Source organism: Colletes latitarsis, chromosome 6 (genome assembly GCF_051014445.1).
Source record: "Colletes latitarsis isolate SP2378_abdomen chromosome 6, iyColLati1, whole genome shotgun sequence".
Taxonomy (NCBI): Eukaryota; Metazoa; Arthropoda; class Insecta; order Hymenoptera; family Colletidae; genus Colletes; species Colletes latitarsis.
Genome location: NC_135139.1, coordinates 9,865,194 through 9,892,940, shown reverse-complemented (window position 1 = coordinate 9,892,940; position 27,747 = coordinate 9,865,194). Strand labels below are relative to the sequence as shown.

The window sequence follows — 27,747 nt, the reverse complement described above, 5'->3', positions numbered from 1 at the left end:
ACATGTACGTTGTTCCACCATTCAAAAGCAGTAATTTTTACCGACCTAATAATTTGTACAATTAACAAAATCAATTCTGCCGCTGTGAATTCTATCAATTTAACAAATGGCGCGTCCATAGTCTTCCATCTAAGGAGTTAAGTATATACCAAATCCTAATTACTAATTTAAGCCATTATTCCTGATTTAAAAACTACCCCTAAATCTGGTGAACAAATACAACTGCAACTTTTTAGATTTTACTTGGAAAAATTGTTAGTAAAATAGTCTAAGTTGATAAAAAAAAAAATCCGATATGGAATCTTTACACCGAACGAAATGGTTTTTAAACATTTTTAGACCAGTGAATCAGGTACATAGCAGTAATTTTGACCGACCCAATAATTTGTACACTTAATAATATCAATTCTGCCGCAATATATTCTGTCAATTTCGCAAATGACGAGTTCGGGAGTCGCGTGACCAGTTGCTTCCGTAAACGCGTTGGTGAACCTCAAAACAGAGCGACGACATAATATCAATTTGGAACACAAAGGTACGGTGCCAAAACAGACATCGGAGATATCGCAATCTATGCCAAACGAACGTGCCTGCAGCCGGTATTAAGAGGATCGAATCTACTCCGACGAGCCCTTTCGATCGATTAAACACGCGACACGCGGGGAATGAGCAATAGAAATTCCGTCGGAAGAGAGGCGAAATTTTCGAGTTCAAGAATCGCGACTGATAGCAAAAGTCGATCCGTAATCCCTCACTGTTTGCGACGAGATCCGGATACCGTGGATTATACGCGGAGCTCGAAAAACACCCATTACCATGTAAATTCATTCGAGCTTTCATTCAGCTTTTATCGTCCGGACCGACACTTTCTATTCCGAGAATTTTTCGCGACGTTGCTCCACCTTCGATTCGACACTAAGATAAAACGAAATGTTCGAATTTAATTCAAGAATAACGAATAAAAACTTTCGATTCGTGAATGAGAAGTCAATGATACAACAACGAAAATCAAATTAAAGTCAAACTCCACCAATTCTTTACTTCATAAATAAAATAGTCCTTGTTACAAAAATTTGACGATCAAAAATAATTCAAGATTAACGAATAAAAAACTCCGATTGGTGAATGAGAAGTCAATGATACAACAACGAAAATCAAATTAAATTCGTCTAACTCCAACAACAATTGTATCAAGTTACTTCATAAATAAAATATTCTCTGTACCTTCAAAATAATTATATTTCATGCTGAAAAATACCAGAATATTATTTATTCATTGCAAAAATTCGACGATCAAAAATAATTCCAGATTAACGAATAAAAACTTCTGATTGGTGAATGAGAAGACAATAATACAACAACGAAAATCAAATTAAACTTGTCTAACTTCAACAACAATTGTATCAAGTTACTTAATAAATAAAATATTTTATCTTCAAAATAATTATACTTCACGCTGAAAAGTACCAGGATATTATTTATCGTCACATCGAGCTACTTTGCAACGTCGTTCGTTGGAAAAATTCGACGATCAAAAATTGCAATCGATTCGAATTTCATCGTAGAGGCGTACGAGAATTGTTCTACTGTGTTAAAATCGTTCCGTACACGTTCCCCCGAGTTTCGAATTCGATTTATTCCCATCGGAAGCGCCCGTAATTTTTTTCCCCTCGAACGTTAATAATAACACGCGGTAAATAAATATTATCCCTGCGAACGTTAACCCCACTGTGCTCGACTTTGTCGTGACGGGTACGATCGTATTTCTTCCGTAGAATTAAAAACACTCGCTAGGTTCGCGCGATAAAATCGGAATTGTCTCGCGGCGGGAATTTTCCCGATTTCAGATAACCGTGCGTGGGTTTAAAATACCCGCGGTACCCGCAGTATTCGAAGGGAAATAACGTAATCTGGATCGCTCGATCATTCTTTATCGAGCTTACGGATAGGCGGTACAGGTTTTTAGCGTTGGCACTCACCTGGTCGACGATCTCCGTTAGGTCGTGCAGACTTATGTTGTAAATGGCGTTCCTGAAAAACGAAACGAGAACGTTAAATCTTGCTCGTAAATCCTTCTGGCAATCTTTCCGCATCCCGCCTTCGTTCGCGAACAAACTGAACGGAAGGCCGGATAAGCATTAGTAATTACGGCAAATGCGACAAAGCTGATGGAACCGACGTTCCTTGATAATCGTGAAAAGAAACAAAAGTCCCATAAAAGGAGAAACTCCTGTTCCTTAAAATGCTAGGACTTCAACGTTGTTAAAAAAGAATCGATTCTTACATTTCCCGCAAGTTTGGAGCATTAAGAACGCGTTCCGTAAAGTTTCAACTTAAAATTCGAAAAATTTAGACCTCGAGAGCCGTTTTACATACTCGGCAACTTTGAACTTTGAAGCTGTTTCCCGAAACAGCATTTTTCCAACGACCCAAAAGATATTACTTTTGATGTTCTTACGAGAACAATTTCTATTAAAATACGTTTATCGTGTTGGTTAGTAGCGTTTTATTATACTAACGCTGTATAGAAACTTCGAATATAATTTGCACGTTTTGTATAAACTGTGATAATATAGATTTCACTCTGTTCGAACGGTTTCGCGATCCACTGTATAGTAATTAAGATACTCTCTGAATCAAAGCATCTTTGACGAGTTACACGGCCCTTTGTTTCCATTTCTATAAAATTCAGAGACTTTGAATTTCCTGAATTTTTTCCTTGAATTTCTTTTACGCAAAGAAGACGCTGCAGAAAAGATACCAATACTAATATTACGAACAACGAATAAACCGTGAAAAGGAATGACATTAGAATGGATATTGATCCTACTTTTCATTGATATGTATAGGCTCCCCAAATGTGATCCCTCGACCCTCAGTCCCTTGCGAACCTTGGCGCACGACATGACTAAGTAATGAGTCATGCACGTAGTACATTGATTCGATCCAATTTACAAAACTGCAATCTTTCCCTTCAGGATTACCTCAGCGATGGAAAAGAAGATCAACGATAGCAAAAGAATAACATTGTATGCAATATTCGTACTCCATCCGATTCACAAGAATGTAATAAGCAATATTTCCTACGATCTTTCGATGAACATTGTCCCTTCTATGACTTTGTACTCGAACTCATTTAATTTTTGTAATATTAATCTTTCACGACCGATCAAATGATCGCTTTAGAATTTTGTTTAAAATTTTTAACGTACAATATTATTTTAGCGCGACTTTTATGTTAGTATACGAATTGTTCAATATGTTTACTATTTGCGTGAGGTCAATGACCCTCTATCCTATTAAAGTAACAACTATTCTAATTTATATTGCCATCTATGTTTATTTTGACGTTTTACAGGGTATTCATCCTAACGGTCGCAACGATTTTTTAGGTATTTATACTGACCTGGTAAAAAAATATTTGCAACAAAAGTTATCAGGTACTTTGAGAAGAACAAAGTGCAATAATACAAATTTCGAAAAATCTGCTTAACTTTTTTAAATATCATTATGTAATTTTGCCTTTACAGCGTTATACTACACAAATACCATTAATGGAATGTAGAAGATGCTAAAGAATAGGACACTTATTAATTGTAACCTAAAATAAAATTTCGACGTAGTTTGTAAACTTCCTACTAAGTATCCACATTTAGAGTAAAAGTATTGAATATTTTTGTACAGATTCTTAGAATGCATGTTTTAAGAAAACATATGTGATATAAAAGAGAAAGGTATCTTACGAATAAACTTTAAAACACAACTTTCTATACATATAATGCAAAAATTAGTATACGTTGCCTCGTAAAAGAGAAGAAGGATCATTTCACCGCCCATGGTAGAAATGGGTATACACGAAGTCTCCGTAGGTTTAATGTTTGTAATTTACGTTCTTTGAGAAAATAATTTTACAAGCCTTTGGGTGGTTATTTTCTCAAAGTTCTCAGTGGATCGTTACTTTATAAACTACGAGATAAACCAGTTTCCGGAAGTTTGAAAAAGTTGAATTCCCAATAGCCTTCGCGATATGTCAAATTTATTCTTAGTGAACTCGAGAAGCATCGAACAAAATCCTCGGAAGAGATTAATATTCACCTGCATCGAAGTTGGTCGCGAAACATCTATTTCTCATTACGCATCACTGGCAGATTTGCAAATTTTTCGAATTTGTCGAACAAACTATACACTCTGTGCCGCTAATTCCTTCGAATCGCGTTAAACGTGCGAACAACTCGCATCCAAGTATTTAAGCTCCAACTAATTTCCCTCAAACGTCGTATAACCATCGGAACATTTATGCCTAGCTTTCCCCGCGAGTTCTCGGGGCAGTCTGACGTGGATTTTCTTCAATTAAGATTCTCAAATCTTCGTTATTCACCTTCTCCGCGGGTCTGTCTCTCTCTTCTCTTTCGAGACTTGTACCGCTCGAAGAAAACTTGAGAAACCAACTCCGACGGCCGTGAATTCATTAGCATTTTCTTTCTGTAACGTCAAGCTAATGCCTGCGGCTAAGACTGTCAAGTAATCGAGTTCAGACGCCAGCGGAAAATTGAGAGAAACCGAACGATTCGTTAATTGAAAACCCTACATTACTTTTACAAACAGAAAACAATCAATGTTTAGAGGACCAGATGTGATTCTTACCAATTTTAACAAAATTGTTTAAAGGGCTATTTTAAGTATTGTAAGATTCTTAGAGCAAAGGCAACTACAATTATTCCTTATGGAAAAATAAGTTGAAAATGTGGAATAAAACTTTTTCCTATAACGTTTCGTTTTCGAGATAATTTGAATTAATCAAGACTTTCATTTGAAACGAAAGTAAAAACTAACAATTTGAAATAATTTATTTTCTGTGTCGTTTTAGAAACAATCGCACCTGGGCAAATTTAATTTAAGATAAAAATAAAAAATAAGTATTTGAAATAACTTAGTTTCAGTATCGTTATGTAAAAGTAAAAATATTAGTGACTTCAGTCTACGGAATGGGATTGTTAGAAGTTTCTAATTCGCGAGTTTTCTATCAGGAGCGTGTAAATGCTACATGTTCGATAATAAGTTCTGCGCTAAATTAATTAAGTTCGGTATTAAGTTAGCTCGGATATTAAGCTGCGCCCGATACATCGGCTTTAATACGTCGCACGTAGCATAACTTGGGAACTTGGTTTATGCGCACTCCGTTGCAATTACTTCGTTTAATCCTGACAAAGCAGTGCGCCAGTCTTCTTCCGTGATCCAATCAACCGTGTAATAACCAATTCTTCCAACTAACTGTAATTTCTATAATCGTTTAGAAACGAACAACCGCGAAACATTCCAACAGTAGCGTTTTTCACAGTAGAAGCGAGAAAAACAATTTTCAACGTAAAAACAAACGAAAAAATATTCCATTCCGTCGATATATATTTTTTTTTATTTCACGATAAATATATCCCTCGTTCAAACGCGACTAAATTACAAACAATTATACAAACGTTGCTAAGAATATTTTATTTTGCATCGTGTTATGCGCGATATACAGTAAATAATATGCATTTCCTACGAATGTTGTTGGAATTTAATTCGATAATTGTCTTTAAATAATTTTGTTACAGTATGTTTTACTATTGAAGTTAATGGACAGCAGAAGTTACAACTTGAGTTGTTTAAAAAAGAATTTATCGAAAAAGTTTGCATTAGAAAGTTGGAAACTAACTTGATTCAATGAAACTGTTTACGAAAACACGAACACAATTTCGATTTAAACTCCCTCGGCTCTTACACGATGTTTGAAACTTTGGCTTGCGATAATTAACTGGCCAAAGCGTTGAGCTCGTTATTAGTGTTACATCGGTTAACCGAGCAATTATCCGACGTAGTAATAACTACCAACTACTAATCGTGGTCTACTTAGTTAACCACGCTACACTCCGCGACTGTAGATTGAACGATATCGAACTGGATATTGCCAATATACCGTCACGGAAAAAAGCATGAAAAAAAGTTGGAAAAGATATTCGTCGCGGGAAGAAAAATTAAACTTTAATAAAATAACTTTTTAATTATACTTCGTAGACTCTATTTTGTTACGTACTATTTCACTTTGTATTTTTTACAATTGCGCAACAAAAGAATAGTAATTGCTCGGAGGTTGGAATTCGATACGCAAAAATCAATACTCGATGAATTCGATCTTTAGTTTCTTTCAACGGGGCGCTATTTAAAGAGCCTGTGTGACTTCCGACTCTAAAGTGAAACATGTCGTAAGAAAAGTGTCTAAAGGCGGGAAATACGATCCACTATCGGAACGAAACTCGTCGCGAGTAGAATTCGAAAACATAAACCACAGCCAACTGGAATCCAGTTCATGTTCTCTCGGCGCAACGATTTAGAATTTACGATTTTTCTCTCAACTTGGTGGATTTACATTTTCTCTTAGCCGCGAAGCGTTCTATATGGAAAAAGCCATATATCAAAATATATAGATCGCTGATTCGTTGTTCCATGAATAATGCATTATCAGAAACCGTTCCCTGCTTCTTCGTGATGTTAACAAAAATTAACAGGTTCGAAGTTACTTGAACATTCTTTAATCGAGAAGTTACAGAATATATGCAATAATATAGGTCATGAGGGATAATAAATGGAAGACAACGATAGAGATCGAATGCGTATCGTAAATAGAATTTAACGACAATTAAGTTAAACAAGCTCCGCCACTTTAGCCTGATTTGCATACCAGATTCTCTTTATGACTTTGATTTCTAACCTCGTTTGACCTTTATCATTACTGAGTCATGTGTTGCTGAACTCATCCTGATATCCATTTGCATATGTTATGAAAACGTCATAGTCTTCCATCCAAGGAGTCAAAGATATTCCAAACTCTAACTACTAATTCAAGTCATTATTTCTGATTAAAAAACTATCCCTAAATCTAGGGAACAAATAAAACTGCAACTTTTTAGATTTTACTTGGAAAAATTGTTATAAAAAAAAAAATTGCGATATGGAAGTCTACTGTGATTGATCGAACGTAATAAAACGTTTGGAAACTCGAGCAGAATGAAATTAGAAAAAGGTATCGGGACGAAGGAAATACACGAACGCAATAAAACGCTAATGTTGCGACAATTACGACAACAGCAACGACCGAGAGACGTTTTTTTTCCTTGCCGGTTTCTCGACCCGGTAATTGAAACCAATTTATTCCATATCAAATACCCCAGTGGCTGCCTCGATCGATCCAAGGGAATACGACTCATGTAAAATTAAAGAGGACACGTCATAAGGGGCTGCAGGCAGCCTCATAGGCGGCTGCGATACTGCTTCATCGAGCTCGTGCTGCGTAATCGAGGGAGTGACTCGCCGGGAACTTGGGACTCGCGATCGAACGACTGGAATCTACCCAATGACCATCTGGTGACCCCTCCCAGGCGCGCCGCGCCGCGACGCCAAGCCGTGAAAGAATCGAATCACGTAACAATTACCTGGCGCCAATCAGGATGGAAGTGGTCGCGCGCTCCAGGAGCTTGAAGTGCTCCACGTGGCTCTCGTTTCCCAGGAACCGCTGGCCAATCACCTCGCCTGAAACACACAAACGAAACGGATATGTTGAGAAAGTTCGTCGATCGAACGTCTATCGAGTGCCTCGTAACCAACATTCTCATACAAATCCAACAATTTCTCTTTCGAGCGACCGCCGTTCGCTGTACGGTATTGTCCCGTTATAAGTCCGGCGCTCGTGTCTCGCTATAAGCAATCTCTCTGTCCCCCTCTACTGCTTGACGCGGCGAGTGCAACAGTTTGAGTTAATTGTGAAAGAATTAAATTTTTCAATTTTTGAAAGATTATTTGTTGTACTTTAATAGTATTGTTTGATAAATTGACTTATATAGGCACTTTCGAAAAAAAAATTCGAGCAGGAGCTGAAATTTTTCGACGAAAACAAAAAATTTCGAATCGTTGAAAAAAAATTATTTTTGGTTGCGAGAGTCAATTACAATCATTTTTAGTGAATAGACGCACCAAATAATGGCTGTAATATGAATTAGTCGGATTCGTATTCATTTATTACGTGACTGCAGTACCTGAATACCGTATGTTTAAGTACCATATATGTATTTGAAATAGTCATTTAGGATTTATTTGAATGTCGACAATGTTATGTTTACTTGTAATGAGCATATATTGAAAATGAGACACAGAGGAAGGAATACTAGCTCTGATAAATGACAATTTATAATAGTCCATAAAAAGGTTTATCGTATTAAAAACATTGCAGAAAATCCTAGAATCAGTACACCATAATTACGATCTGATTTATTGAATCAGGCTGGGAAATACGTAGGTGCATCTAAATACAATGCGTAAGATACTTGATAAGAATGAATACGATAGAATGAATACACTAAGAACTTTTCTACCACATAAATCATTCATAAGAAACAATCAGCAACATCGTGGAAGTTTAGAACCTGTAGCGCCACACTTCCCGCACTCGCTAACCTTTATCCCTCTCACAAGCACTCGAGCAAACACCTATTCGTATGTATACACTCCTCGACTGACCATTGAGCGTTCCTACGTCTGAGGTTGGGCTTGTTAGGGTTCTGTTACTGCGATGAGTCCACTATCAGGCCCAAGACGAAACGCTCTCCCCTCTCCTTTTCATTCCTCCCACTATCTGACATCTTCCTACAACTGCAAACCGCCACAAACCAAACTCGTTTTACTGCATTATAAAACGCCTGATCGTCGTCTTTCCGCGTACCTGCGCCCATGAATGGATTTTGCCCATATACACCAACCTCCCACGCCGGGTAGATTTATGCGCCAGATATAGATGCGTGGGTGTATCGACGCAGCGAGCAACGCGTCTCAATGGAAGAACTTGTCACGGAGCGGTCGAGGGGGGCCGATAAAGGCGAAGAAGCGAGGAAACGAAGAAGGCTCTTTCGAAGGCGGAAAGGAACACGAAGAGCGAGAAAGACACGGGAAGATGGAGGATAAAAAAAAGACGAGAAAAGGAAAGGGGATAGGGGTCGAAGTAAATCTACGAAGTAAACCCGAAGACAATTGGACCCGGCGCAGAAAGGGGTGGAAAATGGGTTATAAGGATGAAGAAAAGCGAGGGAACGACGCGCTGAAAAGAAAGGAGAAACAAAGGGCCGACACGTGGCTGGTCGAGCAAAAGAGGGAAGATAAAGAGACAAACGGTAGAACGAAAGAAAGGAGAGGAGGGGAGAAGAAAAAAAGTAGCGACCGAAAGAAAAAGGAAAGGGACAGTGTATAAGGGGTGTGCTGCACCGAAGAGAGGTGTCTCAGACTTTATATAGTCGAGGATAAAGCGGTGTGCGCCTACTTTGTGGCGGGACTCCCCCTCTCGATTCTTCCCTTCCATCCTCTCCTTCGCCCTCAAAGCGAACTCTTCGCCCTATCGCTCGCGACTCCCGCCGCTATGCCGCTTCTTGCAACTACGTTTTACGACTCCGCTCCTCCCCCCGACCCCTTGACCCCTGGCAACCGTGTTTCTCCTCCGCGGAGGCACCTTCCAGAGGCCGTATCTGGTGCACGTACTCGTGCACCGCTATCCACCATTTTTCCTTCCCCCCTCCGTTCCTCTCTTTCGCGATTATTCGCGTTATGCTTTTTCATCCGCGTGCCTACAAACGCGGCCGCAATAAAGCCTCTGCTTTCCAGTCGACGGGGTAAAAAGAGGATGCGGACGTAGGAGGGAGGGACAGGAGCATTCGTCGGTGCTCATCCGATCGTAGAAGTCGTTTATACGAATTGAGAATTGGCAAAGGTACGACACTGCGTTCGACACTTTTCGGCCGACGTTCGAAAGGGTCTTGAACGGGGTGAACGCTCCAGTTTGGGTAATTGAGCGACGTGGAACTTATGACTTCGAACCAGTGGCGCGCAACCTCCGCTAGTAGGTCAAACACTTAATTCTTAGACCCCCTTTTTTATTATTTTTTTTTTTAAGAATATGAATCTTAAAATAATTCGAATTTACACTGTTGTATTTTATATTTATATGCAATTGGTCAAGTAGGTTTTGAAGTTTTGTATTCCCTATTTTGGTGTCTTTATATTGTAAAACACCAACCCTTTTCTTAGGAGTTGCACCTCTCTCTTTGGAAAACTTTATAAAATTTGCTTCGGCCATTTCAGTAGACAAAACGGATGGAAATTAGTGTATATAGCAATTACGGTGGAATATCTGCGCAGCTTTAAATAATAGTTGATACGGTACAAGCAATTTAAGCATCTCAAACAGCAATTTCGTGATTCTTGATTTTCCTTTTATTTTGTTGCGTAGAATCACCCTCTAAAAAATCGGCCACCTGTAGGTAAACACCGTGTGTACTTGACTATCTAGATTTATGCACCAACGGTCCAAGAACGACTCGGTCGTGGTTGTTTTACCGTCGTGTTTCCGGCTCTCAATAGAATACTGGTCAGTGCTCCCAAAAGGGGTGACCCAAAAAAGCGTCCAAAACCTGGCTAAACAAATCGAGCAAAATTGCTACGACCGAATAGAGTATACGTAAACAACTCCGTAGTCAGGAAATCAATCAACCTCTTCACCCGTCACTCAATCGTGTTAACTGCAGCCCGTTTTAACTCACGCAACGATCCTCCTCGACTTTATACGCTACCATAAGTTATAATCTTACTCGTGACGCGACTTTGAGTACAAAGTTTGAATAACTACAGAGTCTCTAAATAAATTAACTTAGAATACAGAAAATTAGAACATTTGCTTACGGACCCTACAATTACTTAATCGGGTCTCTGAGCTAAAGTCTCAAAGTCGCATCTCTGTAGGATTAGAGTCAATGCGTTGCAAGTTTTAGAAGGGAATGCTGCTCGAGCTGTTCTTCCTGGAAACTAAGTTATTCGTGATTACGATCGTAATTTCCGTGCAAATCTAGAGACGAGCAGCAACAGGAAGTTCAACAACATCATTTACTATCTCTATTTTATAAGCCTTGCGTTGAACGCGATCATTTTAATTTCTCATTGTCAGATTTGTTCATCTGCTTGCAAGAAGGACAAAACTTATTGTTGTTTCAGTGCTCGTGTCTGATGGATAAAGTGAGCCAGCAGAAAGGATAACCTCTGTCAGGTTGTCATACCTTGAACACAAGAATTGTACCGATACAAACTCTCTTTAAATTTTAACCAAATCGAAGCAAAGATACATGAGAGCTCTAGGAAACCGTGATCGATATGTCAAGAAATAAATATTTATTTAATAATATCTGCATACGCGTACAAGTGTGAGTCCTCCAGGACGAGAACACAGAGAGATTGGAGCAGTCACGCGGAGTCAATGAGAGAATTCTGTTTGAGAGAAGTTTAAGAGGGCTTAGCGAGTACAGACTACGAGTATTAGAGAGTTTAGGGTACGGAATAACGGATAAGAGCAACACAGTTAGAGTTGAAGTTTATAATAGTATCGGAGGGCGTTGAAGTTATATTTTAGCGCATTCCAGCGAGGCGGTAGTTAAATTAATTTATTAATTATAACAGGAGAGAGGGGAAAAAAAGTTTTAAGCGACTCTGTGGGAAGCTTTAATAATCGTGTAACGTGCGCATATTTCGAGCATTAGGGGCTACGTACGTACCAGTGCATGCCGTTTCACGTCGAAAAACGTCAGTCGGAGGCGCAATGACTTTTCATTTAACGAATCCAATGAACCTTTTAACCCCGGTGTGTATCGGCGCAACGCATTCACCCGACGCCCATTCATTCGGCCGCGATCGCTGTTTCAGAAAGCGTTTCAAGTTCCCTCGAGCTTTCCTCGTTGTGCATAGCCGTATTTTATGTTACGCTTTTTCCCCCGTTGCGCGACTTTACTTGCTCTATAAAGCCTTTCGGGTAATGTACAGAGCGGAGGGGGAGGGGGGGGGGGGGGGGGGTGAGAGAAAAGTTGCGTTTGATTACTGATTGGGAAGGCTTTGCGCCACGCCCGACGTTATGAGCGTAATCCTTGCAATACGGCTGGCCCTTTAATGTCTCTATCCGTCTAAGTAATTAACCAATCAGTGTCTCGTCGTGTCCTTTAATCCGATCCATTTAGCGCAACCTTCTCTTCCGTACCCACAAAACATCGAGAATGAATGAATTTTTATGAATTCTGTACCAATACAGTTTCTACGCTTACGTACAGGATAAATATTATATACGATTATACTATCGTGTACTAACACAGAGAATATTTGAAAACATTTTTTATAAGAATTGGAAATAAAAAATAATCCTCGAAATAAATAACGAAATACTGCTGCGTGTAAATATGGAGGAAAGATAGAAAAATATTTGGTAACATTTGTCACGCGAACGAGACCGTCAACAAGGAGGGCGTAAAAATAAAAATACTAGAATAAATAACGAGGTGTATTATGGTAACTCCTTTCCGGAATAAAAATTGAAATTATGCGTTCCTGAATATAAGAATCTTTTATAATCGCGCTGTTCAACGCGGGACAAAGCTTTCGTCGAAATGTTCGTCCCAGTTTGTTTTCTACGGTCGTCCTAATTCCGCGACGAAATGCATAACTCTTGAACGCGAAACAGATCGTGTTGAAATTCCAGTAGACGACGCGCGTATGAAGAGGGCATAAACGGCAAAAGTTTATCGGATCGCGATCGTCTATTTTACTTTTTGCCCGCACGCCGTGTGCGCAAATTTCTCCGCGCCTCACGTGTTTGCTCCCTATTAATTCTGATAGGATGCACTTTTCGAGTCGCTAATGCTCGCAAGTGCAATCCAATTGAACGCGTCGGTATCGAAACATGATTTCCTGGTATTTATTAGAAATTTATAATTAACAACCATACTTGTAAAGAGACTTTTTATTGTGGATCAAGTATTAACCCTCAAACACACAACTGGGTCTATGAAAAAAGTTCGAGAGTTTTAGCAAGTATTCCACAACATAGTAGCCTTAGTCCTTATCAAGCTGCTCAAATACTAAGAACGCAACCTTAAAAGTGGGTCTGAGAAACCCAGTTGCGTCTCAACGTCAGAAAATCAGGAAAAATACAAAGTTGAAGTAAGTATAATTTAAATTAATTACTTTTCTTGTGAAAGTTTGTGTGTGACGTAAAAAATGAGAAAAATGTTTTATTTTTCTAGTTTGATTGATAATACAAGGCTGTGAACGACTGTTTGCAGCAGCCTTCTTCTGAGAGAAGCAATTTACGAGGCAACTAAAAATAAACAAAATTAATATAAATAGAAAATTTTTCACAAATTTCTTGCTTTTATAAATCTATGTTTATATTATGTATGCATATTTGACTTGTGTCGAGCAGAATGGAAAGTACCATAAAGAAGAAAGTAACATACTGCTAAAGTCTGCTGCAATTGTGTTGATAATAATATATAAATTTGAAATATTAATAAAGAATGTTTTAGAGCTTCATTTATTGCACTTTTCCATTCTTTTAAATCTAATTTCCATGTAAACCTCTGACATTTTACGGTATTTAGAAATTTTTCAGGTTTCCGTAATCGCCATTTTTATTTATCAGTTTTAATTATTTTCTCAAATTTTGTTCATACTTGAAAGATATTGTATTAAACGCCACATGCGATTACTTGCACTTTTTCTTATTAAAAATATCATTTTTACGTGTGAAAACGATCATGACGTAAATGTAAAAATTCATCTACTTTGATTCTAGAAAATAATTATAGTTTTTGCAACGAGTCGTTTCAGCATATTTTTAAATACAACTCATGACCTTTTCACTTTCCTGCGGAAAATCCCTTTTATCTCTTATCGATAAAAAGATATGATTTTTTGAAGAAAATGAAATTTCTGCAAAAATGTTTCATTTTATCTTTTACTTTTTTATAAATATCTTTACTGTACAAACACATCCGACAATTTAACCTGCACAGTGTTATTCTTAAATCGTTGGTGAGTCGATTAAAGAAAAAAAGTCACTTGAATCCATGCAGTACAGTCCGAGATATAAATGATTGAAGATGCGCTGGGTCTCACAGACCCACTTGTGTCTCTACGTAAGTATTTGAGGATTAAAAAGAAGTTTGAGCACCAATTGACATCCTTATGCTATTTTATGGGCACAATGCATCTCACAAAGTATGAGTACGCATGCGTATACGTATGCTCCACACTCCTGGCAATTTCCATACATTACAATGAGAACAGAGTTTCATAGAATTTACTGAATGGCTGATTACAGCTGGCGGTACGCTCGCTGTTAATTATTCTAATCAGACGTCTCTTCAAGATGTACGGTCATCTTAATTATCCGCTGATGTTTCCATAATTTCACGCCGAGCCGAGAAAATGTCGCACGCTTCGACTAATTTGATTGCCACGATGTAGAGGAATTATACACCCGCGTTACCGATCTAATTAATGTCCCGCAAATTTTGGGAGATTAAAGACGCCTATCGGGCGCAAATTAATCTTGAACTTGCACCGAATGAACCGAGAGAAAATTAAGGCCAGGATTACAGGAATCTGGGAGAAACCTCGTCAATATTTTTGCGATTAAGAACCATTGTTTGAGAAGTAAACATTGTACGGATTGGGATAATGTTGCGATGCTGGACTCAGAATATAATTATAATACATTCGTACCGTTTACTAACAAGTTTCGTCGTTTATAGGAAGGAGATTATATTATAACCAATTAGTCCCACTAGACAACTTCTCGTTTCTGCTTTTCTTTCTTTTACTTTGCTTATTTAAATTTTTACGGAACACAGAATAGAATAATTATCATTGTACTTCGTAATCATAAATAATTCAACATGTACAAGATCCTGCATCTCCTTTATATTAATGTAAGAATTTTAAATAATCAGTCTCTCGTTTATTATTTTCTTATTCTCCTATGCTTCGTTTCCTTTACTCTTCTCTTTAAACATACATTTTTATACGTAGAATATATTGTATATACTTTTTTGGTGACGGATCTACGAGAGTCTTGATTCTAATTCAAATACTAGCCACCCTACCTTTGCATGAAATTTGTTTTCGACCCAAAATACCAATAAAACATAAATTTCTCCGTTTATCGTTTCATTTAATAAACGAAGATTAAAACGGGATATTAAAGCTCAACTAATTTACAATTCCTAGACACACCCCTGAGCGAGACGTTTATTATTCTCGTCATAAAATGAATAATTTACGTAATCGAGGTGTATTTTGCGGGCCAACGAATCGCAAAGAGCAAACCCAAACAATTTATTGTTTAACGATGCTTTCCCGGGCAAGAAAAAAGGGAAATAAAATTAAACACCGCGGAAGAATTTCTCGTCGTTCGTTGCACTGGTTGCAAGTGCAGCTAGTGAACCGTTAGTTGCGGTGAATTTCCGTCTAACGTCTAAGTACAGTGCTCGTACCTGCCGCAGAAGAAGCTGTTACGATGTCAACGGTGCCATTGTAATCAGCGTTTTTCGTTGTTTTGTGGCCTTTGGCCATCCACGGGAATCATAGCCAACAACGGTTGCTCGAGTGCTTGTCTAATTTGTTTTGGTCACGAATGCTCGTAAAAGAGACTAATATTCTTTCGCCGTAGTTGTAAATCGCGCGCCAAAGGACATTCGTTTAGAGTTTTTACGATCAGCACGCGAATTCATCGACCAAAGTAACGTACACGTTACGTTAAATCTGAAATACTATGATAGCTTGCGATAAACGTCGAATACTTATTCTTATATATAGTGTTATGGTAGCTATTTAAATTTTATTACACGTTTTTGATTGATTTTTTCAAGTACAATCATTTCTGAGAGCGTAGATACATCCGAGGTGAACAATAAATGACTGAATCTACAGAGCTATTAGACGTCTCCATAAGAAAATATCGTGTGTAGCACCTAAAAAATTTCTTGGTTGAACTTTATACACATCAAAATCTTGGTTTATTAAGTAATAACTATGACGAAACATAATTTCCAGCTGGATGATCTATGATCCTCTGCCATCGTTCTGAAAGCTATTACATTCCTCTGCAATATCATGCTGGTTCTTTGAATGCAAAAAGCTGTGTATAGCCACTTCCTGCTCAGAAAGTGCGCCATTACTCGAGAAAGGTGATCTTCAAACGCTGGCTCTATTATAGTTTTACTTATAGAACTATAGTTTTATTTAATTTAAATGTCTATTAAATGATATTAAATCGTGGACTCTATCGTTTAACGTTTCGTTGTTAAAAATCGCTGGGGGAAAAATGTTTAAACGACGTGCACGATAAAAAATGTTAGGAATCGAAAAAAAATTTGACACGATCGGTTTGGAAACAGTGACACTGCACGGAAAAAAACGTCAACGGTGAAAATTGGCCAACAGGTTTTCAAAGCTGGGGCTTCAAACTTCAATATGCTGTATTTACAACGTTGTGCGTCTATTTTTCACAAAAATACAGACCTTTGACGTTCGCCGTATTTCAAGCGATTACAAACTGCTCCTTTAATTCTTTTTTGCACGGTAAAAAGTAAAATCGTAAGCAAGAAAAGTTTGTAAAACGCTTTTTTCGTGATATCTCGATCGATAAATATTATTTCAATCGCAACTTTGGGAATATTAGATTCCATGCTATAGTAGCGGAATCTACTATATGAATACCATGCTATGGTATTCCATTGAAAAAAAAAGCAACAGAAAAACTTGTATATTGTATGGAAAGCCAGCAGAGACACGTTATTGATACCAAAGGAAGACCAACCAGATATTAATATCAAACAAGTCAAGATTTATTCGTACGTTTGAATAATTTTGTGATATCCGAAAACTGTATTGTTTACACTAAATGCCCTGTAAATTCTGTGTGTTGTCAGATGTGTTTGTAATTTTACGTATGCATTCTCGAGACTACTACGTGACTTTACTTAGAATCTTATTTTGAAAACTTAAACCTAACGTGTGCATTCTATTTATTAACGATGTAGATTGGAAGCGTTCGAATACTTTCGCGAGCTACCGTATTTCGATAGAAACACTACGTCGAGAAGACGAAGAGAAATTTAATTTCGTATATATTGAAAGAAAAAAAACCTACGATGCAACGAAAATCCAAATTTCTCGAGCCCTTTCGAAACATCTGCAGCGGTCGCAGGTTATTAAAGCCCCAGCGAAAAATCATTCCACTCGACGGTATCGAAATCCAGCATCGACCTCGATTCACCGTGGCGAATGGTTGAATAAGACCTACCAGCGACGAATGCCGAGCGCAATTTCCGTTCTACCTCTCGTCCGAATCTAAACAATTTGACTCGAAATGATAACGTTGCTGAATTTACGCGGACGTATTTGTAACGCGTCCGCTCGAGCGTGCCCCGGCGAAAAAGGAGCGCGTCGAGTTCTCGTATTCGGGTGAAAACGAGCGAAACTTTCTAAGCCATTTGCGAGTCGTTCGTATCCTCCTCGACTACGGCGTACCTTGCCACCGTTAATTTCGCCACCGTTGTTCTTTACGAGCGACCGATGCATATGGATGCGGTTGCCCGGTTGCGCGTATAAACGATATACGGCGGACGGTGTGTACTTGGCACGCGCCGACTCTTACAACGTAATTTCTTATTCCCGGCGTGGTCGCCGCCTCTCATCGGCACGCGACCGATGCGGATACCAATCGATCTTTCCCGTGGGAATACGTAACGTCGACGACGCATACGCGTCCGTCGTCGACGGCTCGTTACCCGTTTACGCGTCCTTAACCCCCTAACGACGACCTCGATGCCACCCGCGGACTGCACTTTTTTCATTTACCGCCCACCCTGGTCAGAAATGAGACCTCAAGGGGTAAGACCACTGTAAAGACCTGAAATAAAGCGTATTTTTGCGATTTTATTTGGATGGATAGAAAAATAAGAGGATAATAATATTCAAGAATGTTATTAACGATGTCGTTAAGTGTTTTAAAAAAGTATTTATTCAAAAATAGTGCAAAATAATGACGCCAGAGCCATTCTTCGCTCTGCGGCACGCAGTGTAACTGATGCAAATTTGTATCTGAGAAAAAACACAAAATGTTCTCTTAATCTACATGAATATAGCTAGAGTAATACGTAGGGGATTTTCGATAAGTTAGCTATACTCATGTAGATTAAGAGAAAATTTTGTGTTTTTCTCTTTGTGTCAGTTACACTGCGTACCGCAGAGGGTCTCAAATTCAACACGCCTCGCGAGAACGGCTCCAGCGTCGTCATTTTGCACTATTTTTGAATAAATATTTTTTTTTACACTTAATGATATGGTTAATAACATTCTTGAATATTATTATTCTCTTACTTTGCCATCCATAAAAAAAAATCGCCAAAAAACGCTTTATTTTAGGTTTTCACAGGGGTCTATCGTAGCCCTTATAGAAATCGAAATACAGCGATGATTCTTTAAATGAACCCCAGACGAAATTCATAAGTTGAATATTAGTCCGCTTTGGAGCCAATGAAGATGATCGATATCGATTGTGCTGTCGTAACTGTTATAGAAACCGGACTACAGTAATGATTCTTAAAATGAACCCCATATGCGATTCGTAAGTTGAATATCACCCCCCTTGTAGCCAATACAAGCAGAACTAAATTAATTGATCTGCTCAGTGGTGTGTTTATCTTCTTTGCAATACATTTAATGGTTTCCATTGATTTTTTGTTAAGAGCTTCTGCACAAAGTTTATAAACGTAATTAATCTCCAGATACGAATTAAGTAACCAAGGCTTGAAGATATGAAATGAAGATTTTGCTAAAGATAGAGTCCAATAAGATTTCAAGCATGGGTCAGAAGCGACCCAATTCCGACATCTGAGTTTACAATTGTATCGAACCCATCGCTGTGCGTTCTAATGAAATTTTTCGGAAACCGTTGGACAATTCGACGGTTTACCACGCAATAGAATACGATCGACAGTTTTATCGTTGAGGGAATTTGAACCACTATTGTTAAAATGCTTTGTGCATTGCGGTAGGGGATTCTTTGTCCCCATGTTCGTTTCAGTCAAAACTGTTGACAGTGCTTCGACAACTACGTTGTTTCCTTGTTAATACCTTTGTCATTGAGCTTCCATGTAATCCATTAAGTACCACGATCCCCCGTTCGGTCATAGCGGTTTTTATTCCCATAAAAGTTATTTGTCACATCGGACATCAATAGAGAAATAACAATATTTTACAGTTGAACCCCTCGATTTCAATTTGAGGCTACTTCCGATACTGTCCCAGATCAGGATCCCAACTCAAAAAAATACCAATATCACCCTCTAGACGATACATTTACCAAACAAAGCACGATTGATAACATAATTATTTTAGAAAACTAGCTTGACTATAAGCGTTATCTGACAACAGCTCGTGACACTCGCGACACCATTCGATTCGACCACACCTACCCGAGTGTTTCATCTATTATTAATCTCCCGTCGACGGAGTCACACCCTTCTGCCCCCCAGAAGGGAAATTAATCGAGTTCCCCGAGCGTAAGCTCTGGATTGAATTTTTCGCAGCTCGGGCCACGTAAGTTCCTCGAAATCCCGAGCCGGTTCGTAAGCAACTTTCGGTTTAAGTAGTTTCCTCGATCGAATTACGCGGTTCCCAGGTTTACGTTAATCACGCGCCATTTTAACAGCGTTCGAAATGCACCGCGTTAACCAAACTCTAAGTCAACGTCCCGTCACGAGCGGGTCTGTTTGATGTTGAATCCGTATCGACTAGGAACTTCGACGCGCGGAAGGATCGTCAAGTTTATACGCGTCATCGAGTTACGGTGTCATTGAATTAACGAGATTCGTTTGCGTCTCTCGCGGCGTTTCACCAGCGGGGGATCGTGTAGCTCGACGAGTTAGGCCGTGACAGACCCGGGCAAATTATATTTCAAACTAGCTGTTACACCCCTGGCTTCCTTCCCGTCGACAGTATTTTTGTTTAGTTTTTATTCTCTGTCTCTGTGTATCGAAAATTTCATGCGGGACAACAAAGTTCTTAAATCTAGTTTCCATCAAATTGTATCGTAATTGCTTTTACCGTGAAAGCCAGTGTCTGCGTGATATAGTACATTTTATAGTTGATGTCCTTCCGAGAGGAAATTTTACGGTTAGGGTTGTGGCGTTAGAATTTCTGTTCGTAAGTAGCCTATCACGTTTGTTTATTCTGTATAGGTTTCAAGAATCGAGGGGCATCGATGGTCACATATCGAGGGACTACTGTACTCCTACTACTGTCTCCCCTAAAAGGACACAAAGAGACCATTGTTTTAAAATGACTGTGTAAGTACAAAATTAAAAGAAAATAGCTTATCTAAAAACTTTATTCGTTAAACGCTAATAAAATTTGCCCAACTCTGGAGTAAAATGGTCCAAAGACTCTCGAGTGGAGGTAATTGTACGCTGAAGACGACTCGTATTATTTATCTAATACGGTCCCGAGGGACATCAAACGTCCATAACCGCGTATTTTCATGGCGTTCGAGTGCCTTGCACGCAGCAATTTTTTACACCGATTCCCTGCTCAATAAGATCTCGCATAATTTCACCGCGTTAAGCCACTAAATACGAGATATACCCCGTGCTTCCTCGCATTTACATTTATATTGGCTTATTATTCCCGCGACCACGTTACTTACCGTCGTTTTTTCTCTCTCCTGCCTCTCTGTCCCTATCTCTTCTGCTACACCGCTAAATGTATGCCGCTCTTAAGAGCTTACCGGCCGGAAGCATAGAAGATGAAATTTACTCAGCACTCTCGATCGCCCCTAATATTCACCGAGCGTCTGGCCTCCGGCAGAATTTGAACGCGCCCTGACGGTACTCCAGAGTTGATTCGACTGGGCGGACGTGCGGGGCCTATCTACCGATCTGCTGCTGCGGTAATTAAGTCAAACAAAGGCAAGCGTGACGATCGATTCGGCCGTCTACGACCGACAAAATGTCACGTCGCTCTGCTCTCGGTGTCCCTTTTTCTACTCTTTCTCGCCGACGGTCCTCTTTCCATGGCTTCTGTGCATCGCTCCGCTTCAATTTGCCGCGTCACTTTCCCTCTCCATTGTCTATCGTTCGTTGCCTCTCCGTCAGCCTCTCGATTCGTTCCCTTTTGCCCCGTTGACGCGTGTGCCCGCACACCTGTGCCATATTTTTAACCCTCTATCCGACGCTTTCGATCTGCTCCTCGTTCCCCGAACCGTGCCCTATCTTTCTCGCCCAGAACGAAACCAAGCTCGTTGTTGCTCAAACCCTGTTAACGCTAAATACCGTGATCCGAAGCCTCGATCGTCCGCGACAAGTTCCACCGGCGCGAAATGGAAGCGACGAACGGCTCTCGGTCCGTTGAAAATAAAGGCAACGCCGGCATTCCGGGCACGCGGAAGTTGCCATTAAACGCACGATAAAAAGCTTCCTCTTTACGTAACCGAGGCAAAGGAGTTTCGCTCGACGCGGCTCCGGGTTCCCCCCGACGAGCGATACACTTCGATGCGACCGTGAGACAACGGCTGATTCCAAACTGATTCCCAGCCGTTGCACTTCCATTGCTCGAAATAATTAGAGGCCCGCCACCTTCGAAGACTTTGAAGGCTAGCGCGTTGTTTGTGTGTCGGGGGCTTGTGGGAAGATTCCGGCGGTTTTAGGCGTGCAATGTCGTTACAAAGGAAACCTCTAATCACTACACGGGAGGCTCTGCCTTCTTCCTTGCACGCGACTCAACCTGTGGGAGAGACTTCTCTCGTGAAACAGGACATTCCGGTATGTGTTTAATAATCTCGATGGATTTTGATAACCTTTGAAAATATGTTAACCTCTATTCTATACTTGGCATGTGACTTTGGGTTGTACAAGGTAGCATGTGGGATCGATTTCAGAGATCGATTCTACAAGGTGTTTGACCACCCCTGGGAAAAATTTTAATGGGAGATTCTAAAGGCCAAAATAAGACGGAAATCAAGAATACTAATTTGTTGATTGAGGTTTCGTTAAAAAGTTATTAACGTTAAAGTAAGAGTAGACCTTATATACAATGTATTTTTTCGGCCCATTTTAGGGGGGCTCCAGAGCTCCATTAATATGCATTGTTTGAATTTTGAATCATTAAAATCCTTCAGTGAAACATGTCATGTTTGGTCAGACATTATATTTTCGGTAAGAAATTTTTTTTCTCCAATATGCATAAGATTTCGAAAGTATGTCTATCGGCCAAAAATAATTGTAATTGACCTCTGCAACTAAAAATAATTTTTCCAGAACGATTTGAAAAAATCTTTTTTCACCAAAAAATTGAGGCAGCTACCTATCGATTTTTCTTAAACATTCGTTTTTCATTTTTAATAAATTTGTTTGATGCTGTACGGAAAAGTTATTTAGAACTGTTTTGTAGGTATCCATGAGTTCTACTTCCATGCTAAATTTCAATAAACTCCATTGACTATTGTAAGAGTTATGGTCGTTCGAACATTGGACCATTTTTATGGGGGTTTTCTAACTTTACGGGGTCAAGGAATAACTTTTCCAATATTTTTAGAATTTCTACATATTCTCCATTAAAATACACGTTGTTTGCATTTTGAAACTTTAAAATCCTCCAATCCGTTCAGAAGTTATGATGTTTTAAAGATACGCATAAAATTTCGGGGACACATTTCTGGTCTGAAATTATATTTTCGGTGAGGAATATTTTTCTCGAAAATGCGTAGGATTTCAGGGATATGTCTATTGACCAAAAATGATAATAATTTACCCTCGCATCTAAAAATAATTTTTCCAAAATGATTTGAAATCTTTTAAATTAATTTTTTAATAACTTTTTAACGAAGTCTCAATCAAGAAATTTATATTCTTGATTTTCGTCTTATTTTGGCTTCTAGAATCTTCCATTAAAATTTTTCCCAGGGGTGGCCGAACACCCTGTATATTAATGAACAATGAGGAAAGTTTGTAACAGTATGTGCTTTGTTGTACTTTACTTTGTTTTCAAGTCATGAGAACACTCTGATTACCTTTGAGAGTATATTATAACGTTAATTCTACCTGACATGTGATTTGGGGATATACAAGGTAGCACGTGGAATATGTAAGACTTCAGAGATAGATTCTATACAAGTAAATTTTGGAATATACAGGGTAGCATGTGAGAGACGAGAGACTTCAGAGATGGATTCTGCACTAGTAAACAATAAGAATAGTTCGTATAAACATGTGCTCTGTTCTATTTCACCTTTAAAATTGTGTTAACCTTTATTCTACTTGGCATGTGACTTTCGGCTGTACAAGGTAGCATGTGGGATCGATTTTAGAGATCGGTTCTATATTAATGAACAATGAGGAAAGTTTGTAATAACATGTGCTTTATTCTACTTTACTTTGTTATCGAGTCATGAGAACACTTTTGATGACCTTTAAGAGTATGTTATATCCTTAATTGTACCGTAGCATGTGATTTGGGAATATACAAGGTAGCACGTGGAATATGTTAGACTTCAGAGCTGGATTCTATACAAGTAAACTTTGGGATATACAGGGTAGCATTTGGGAAATGTGAGACTTTAAAGATGGATTCTGTACTAGTAAACAATAAGAATAGTTCGTTTAAACGTGTGCTCTGTCCTATTTCACCTGATTTTTGAGTTATAAAAACCCACTTATAAATCTTGTTGTTGAGAACAATAATTACTAGAACATTAGTTGAAGATCACACCTTACTATCTTAGGGTGAAATGAGCGATCTAACAGAAAGAAAGAAAAGGAGAAGGCTTGCTACTAGAGTCAATCGAGGCACTTGTCGAGAAGCACTTGTGAGAAAGGTAAAATTGCTCTACTGGCGAGTACGGAAAGCGCGCCACTTATAAATCTCGTTTATAAAAATGACTGACATCAATCGAATATTCTTTTCAAAATGAAATAAAGAAATGAACATTACAACAAACGTTTGAATTAATTCTACATTCTTCTTTATCTTAATTTAATATTATCCTGAAGCTTTAACGTAAATCCAAACGTCGATGTGAAAGAAATATATTTATTTTTATCGCTCTTACATTCAAAAAAGCTTCAGAGGAGCAAATTAAGCTTTAAAAACAAAAAGAGCCCACACTCGTGCTCGAAAGAGGATTTCCCTCGTGACAATGGTTAAGCACGTGCTGGAATCGCGGTGCAAGATAAACTCCATGATTTGAGCTGAGAAGTAATTAGCTGTTCCATCCCAGAATCTTGCTAGTCAGCCATTTATTATATATACAGAGTTAGAAACCACCTTACCGGAGGGATTAAGAGCATAACCTTCGTGTATCGTTCGGTTTATGCTGTTACAACTTACAGAACAAAGTTTGCGACTTGGACGTTTGTTAATTAGCTCCAGGTTATTCTGGTAATCTCGTAAAATCCCCTTTTCAACGATCACCATATTTTTTTACGTATTCTATCCTTCTATTTTAGTATTAAAGACCCTATGAATAATTCTTAAAATTTTAGTTAGTCGATATTTATGATCGACCGTTTAAAAAAAGTAGAAATTTTATTTCAAGAGTGAATCTTCCTCGTTTGCCTTGATTTATTAAAACCCGTCGAGATGAATATTCGCAAAAATAATAAGAGATTCGGTATACGTAATAATCTTCCCCGGATGTGTGGTTATTTAAGCAATAGAACCCAATCGATTACAACGTGCAATTATCTATCATGTATAACGAATGCTACTACCGGAGTTCCTCAAGGCTCACACTTGGGACCGGTTCTATTCATTATTTTTATAAATGGCTTACTAAGCAACTTTTCTCGTGCCAATGCCTTACTATACGCCGATGATTTAAAGTTATTCGCGAGGATAAATACCAAAGCCCGAACGTGCTTGCTGCAATCCGATTTGATCAAGCTTGTGCCTTGGTGCGATGACAACATGCTCGCTCTCAACATCACTAAATGTCACATTATGATATATACGCATGGTCGTAGCACGCTTAATTTCACATGCTATCTTACCGATAAATAGCTTGTTCACGTCCTTAAAATAACTGACTTTTAATATTTCTTCCAATTTCTCGTCCCTAACTCCTAAAAACGTATTTCTGCATTTTATTTATCATCGTTGATTGCGACTAATTGTGACTTCATAAATGCACATGCTATAAATTAGTGGATAATATCCCGCCCATAATAAATAGTGATAATAAAAACACATACGTATGGAATATGGGAAAGTCTTGCTCGTTGAAGAGTGTTTAAAAAAAATACGATGATTAATTTTAACATATTAAATATATTACTATAATAATTACTGCATATTCAGAAAAAAGTTTTCACCACGATAACGTACGACTTCATACATGTTTAACGACACGATAAACATTATTGCAGCTTAATTAGCATGTTCCTATTCTCCATATTCATCAAGCTCCATTTCATTTTTACTTGCTTCATACGTACTGCAAGATTCTCTCGAAAATCGTTCAGAAACACTCAAGTAACAAATATACGCTTCTTTGAATTTTTTTAAACAAAAAATGATACATATATCATGTATTTGGTAAATTCTATACAGGGTGTCCGGCCATCTCTGAGAAAAATTTTAATGGCAGATTCCAGAGGCTATAATAAGACGAAACTCAAGAATACTAATTTGTTGTTGCAGGCTTCGTTAAAAAGTTATTAATATTTAAAGTTCCACCCATACTGAATTTTTTTTCTAGAAAGTGGGTAGGATTTCGGGGGTGGGTCTATTCACCAAAAATTATTGTAATTGACTCCTGTAATCGAAAATAATTTTTCCAGAATGATTTTAAATTTTTTAATTTTATCGAAAAATTTCACACTTTCTTGAATTTTTTTCTCCAAAGTCGATGGGATTTCGAGGGTATGTCTAATGACCAAAAATGATTGCAATTGAACCCCGTAACAGAAAATAATTTTTTCAGACCAATTTGAAATTTTTTTTTTCGCCGAAAAATTTCAGCAGCTACCCCCTGTCGATTTTTCTTAAAAATTCGTTTTTCATTTTTAGTAATTTTATTTGACGCCCTACAGAAAAGTTGTCTAATACTTTTTTGTAGGTACCCATGAGCTCTACTTCAGAAAAAAGTTTCATGGAAATATATTGACTATTGTAGGAGTTATGGCTGTTTGAAAATTGGACCATTTTTATGGGGTTTTTCTCATTTTGCAGGGTCAAGGATCAACTTTTCGAATATTTTTGCAATTTCTGCATATTCTCCACCAAAATATGCGTAGTTTGCTTTTTTAAACATTAAAATCGTCCAATCCGTTCAGAAGTTATGACGTTTTAAAGATTCGCATGAAAATTCGGGCAGACATTTCTGGCCAGAAATTATATTTTCGGTGAGGAATTTTTTTCTCGAAACTGAGTAGGATTTCAGGGGTATATCTGTTGACCAAAAATGCTTGCAATTGATCCCTGCAACTAAAAATAATTTTTCCAAGACGATTGGAAAGTCTTTATTTTCACCCAAAACTGTCAGCACTTACTCGAATTTTTTTCTAGAAAGTGGGTAGAATTTCAGAGGTATGTGTATTTACCAAAAATGATTGTAATTGATCTTCGCAACCAAAAATAATTTTTTCAGAATGATTTGAAATTTTTTAATTTAATTTTGTAATAACTTTTTAAGAAAGCTTCAGTCAAAAAATTGATATTGTTGATTTTCGTTTTATTTTGGCCTCTAGAATCTCCCACTAAAATTTTTCCCAGTGGTGGCCGAACACCTTGTATAAGTAGAAATAGATGAATTGTGAGTCAGTTGGTGGAAAAATATAAAAAACGTCTCGAACGTCAAAGGGTTAAAAATAATAATTATTAATGTAGTTTAAATAGCGCAAGGAAGGTGGTGGACAATTTTTGGCCGCACAGAGATTATAGCGTCGTGTTTCACCGGGTTATCGGACGACAGTGTACAATTAGGAATGGTAAACGAGTGGAAGAAAAAGGTGACGGACGAGAGAACGGGAACGAGGTGTCTTTAAAAGCGGCCCGGAGTAAAAGAGGAGCCCAAAGGTGGTCTGACGAGCGTAAAAAGAATAAAAGCGCCTTTGGTAGGCACTCAGGGCGACGTGGAGGTAGGTCATGCCCTCGCTTTGCGGCCCGTACGACGTGTAAATGAGCTCAGCGGCGATTCGATTCCATTAACAATAAATATCTGTCGCCCGTTGAGACGGAAAGCAAGAGGAAGTGCCCGGGTAATGCTCGTCGGCGCGTAAATATGGGAAGTTATTCGAAGTTGTTAGCTTGAATTGTTAGCTCACCGCGGCGCGAATGTTAGAAATTCAACGCAAGCACGAGAACTCCGATAACATTGTGCGTTCCAATAGTAACTTTCGAGGCTTCGACCTATAATGTTTCCCTTAATTTTGATGGTACATCAATTTTCAAGCGCTCGAAGTTTGTTAACCCCTTTCGCCGCGATTTATACGTAACCCATGCACATGTAGTTGTACAATTTAATTAATTAATCACACGAACGTTGCGAATCGATCACAATGATACTCGAGCTGCATCTGACGGTTTAAGTCTTTTTATTAGTCTGTCAATTTTGTGCAATTTTTTGAACGCGTATTTCACGAAATGGATATTAATAACTTCGATGCGTATCATATTTGTTTAAACGCTCGAACAAATGTAATGCTAACTGGCATCGTTCGCTCGGTTAGGTTCCGCCATTTTCAATGTTACTATATTCAGAGATATTTATCTACTTAAAATGCTCCAATAGTATAATCTTCCTGGCGAACGCAGTTTATCGTTGCGCAATACGATACGGAGATCTCATTGAAAATT

General features: G+C 38.4%; 1 protein-coding gene across 3 annotated transcripts in view; it reads right to left on the bottom strand.

Annotated features, from left to right (window-relative positions):
- The window catches only part of LOC143343015 (semaphorin-1A), a 455,004-nt gene that overhangs the window by 261,550 nt on the left and 165,707 nt on the right, over positions 1-27,747 (bottom strand). For all 3 annotated transcript variants that reach the window (XM_076767469.1, XM_076767471.1, XM_076767470.1), the window contains exons 3-4: positions 7,470-7,566; positions 1,980-2,031 (exon numbers count right to left, since the gene is read on the bottom strand). In XM_076767469.1, the coding sequence (XP_076623584.1) occupies positions 1,980-2,031; positions 7,470-7,566 (149 nt within the window). The remainder of the gene's footprint in view (positions 1-1,979; positions 2,032-7,469; positions 7,567-27,747) is intronic.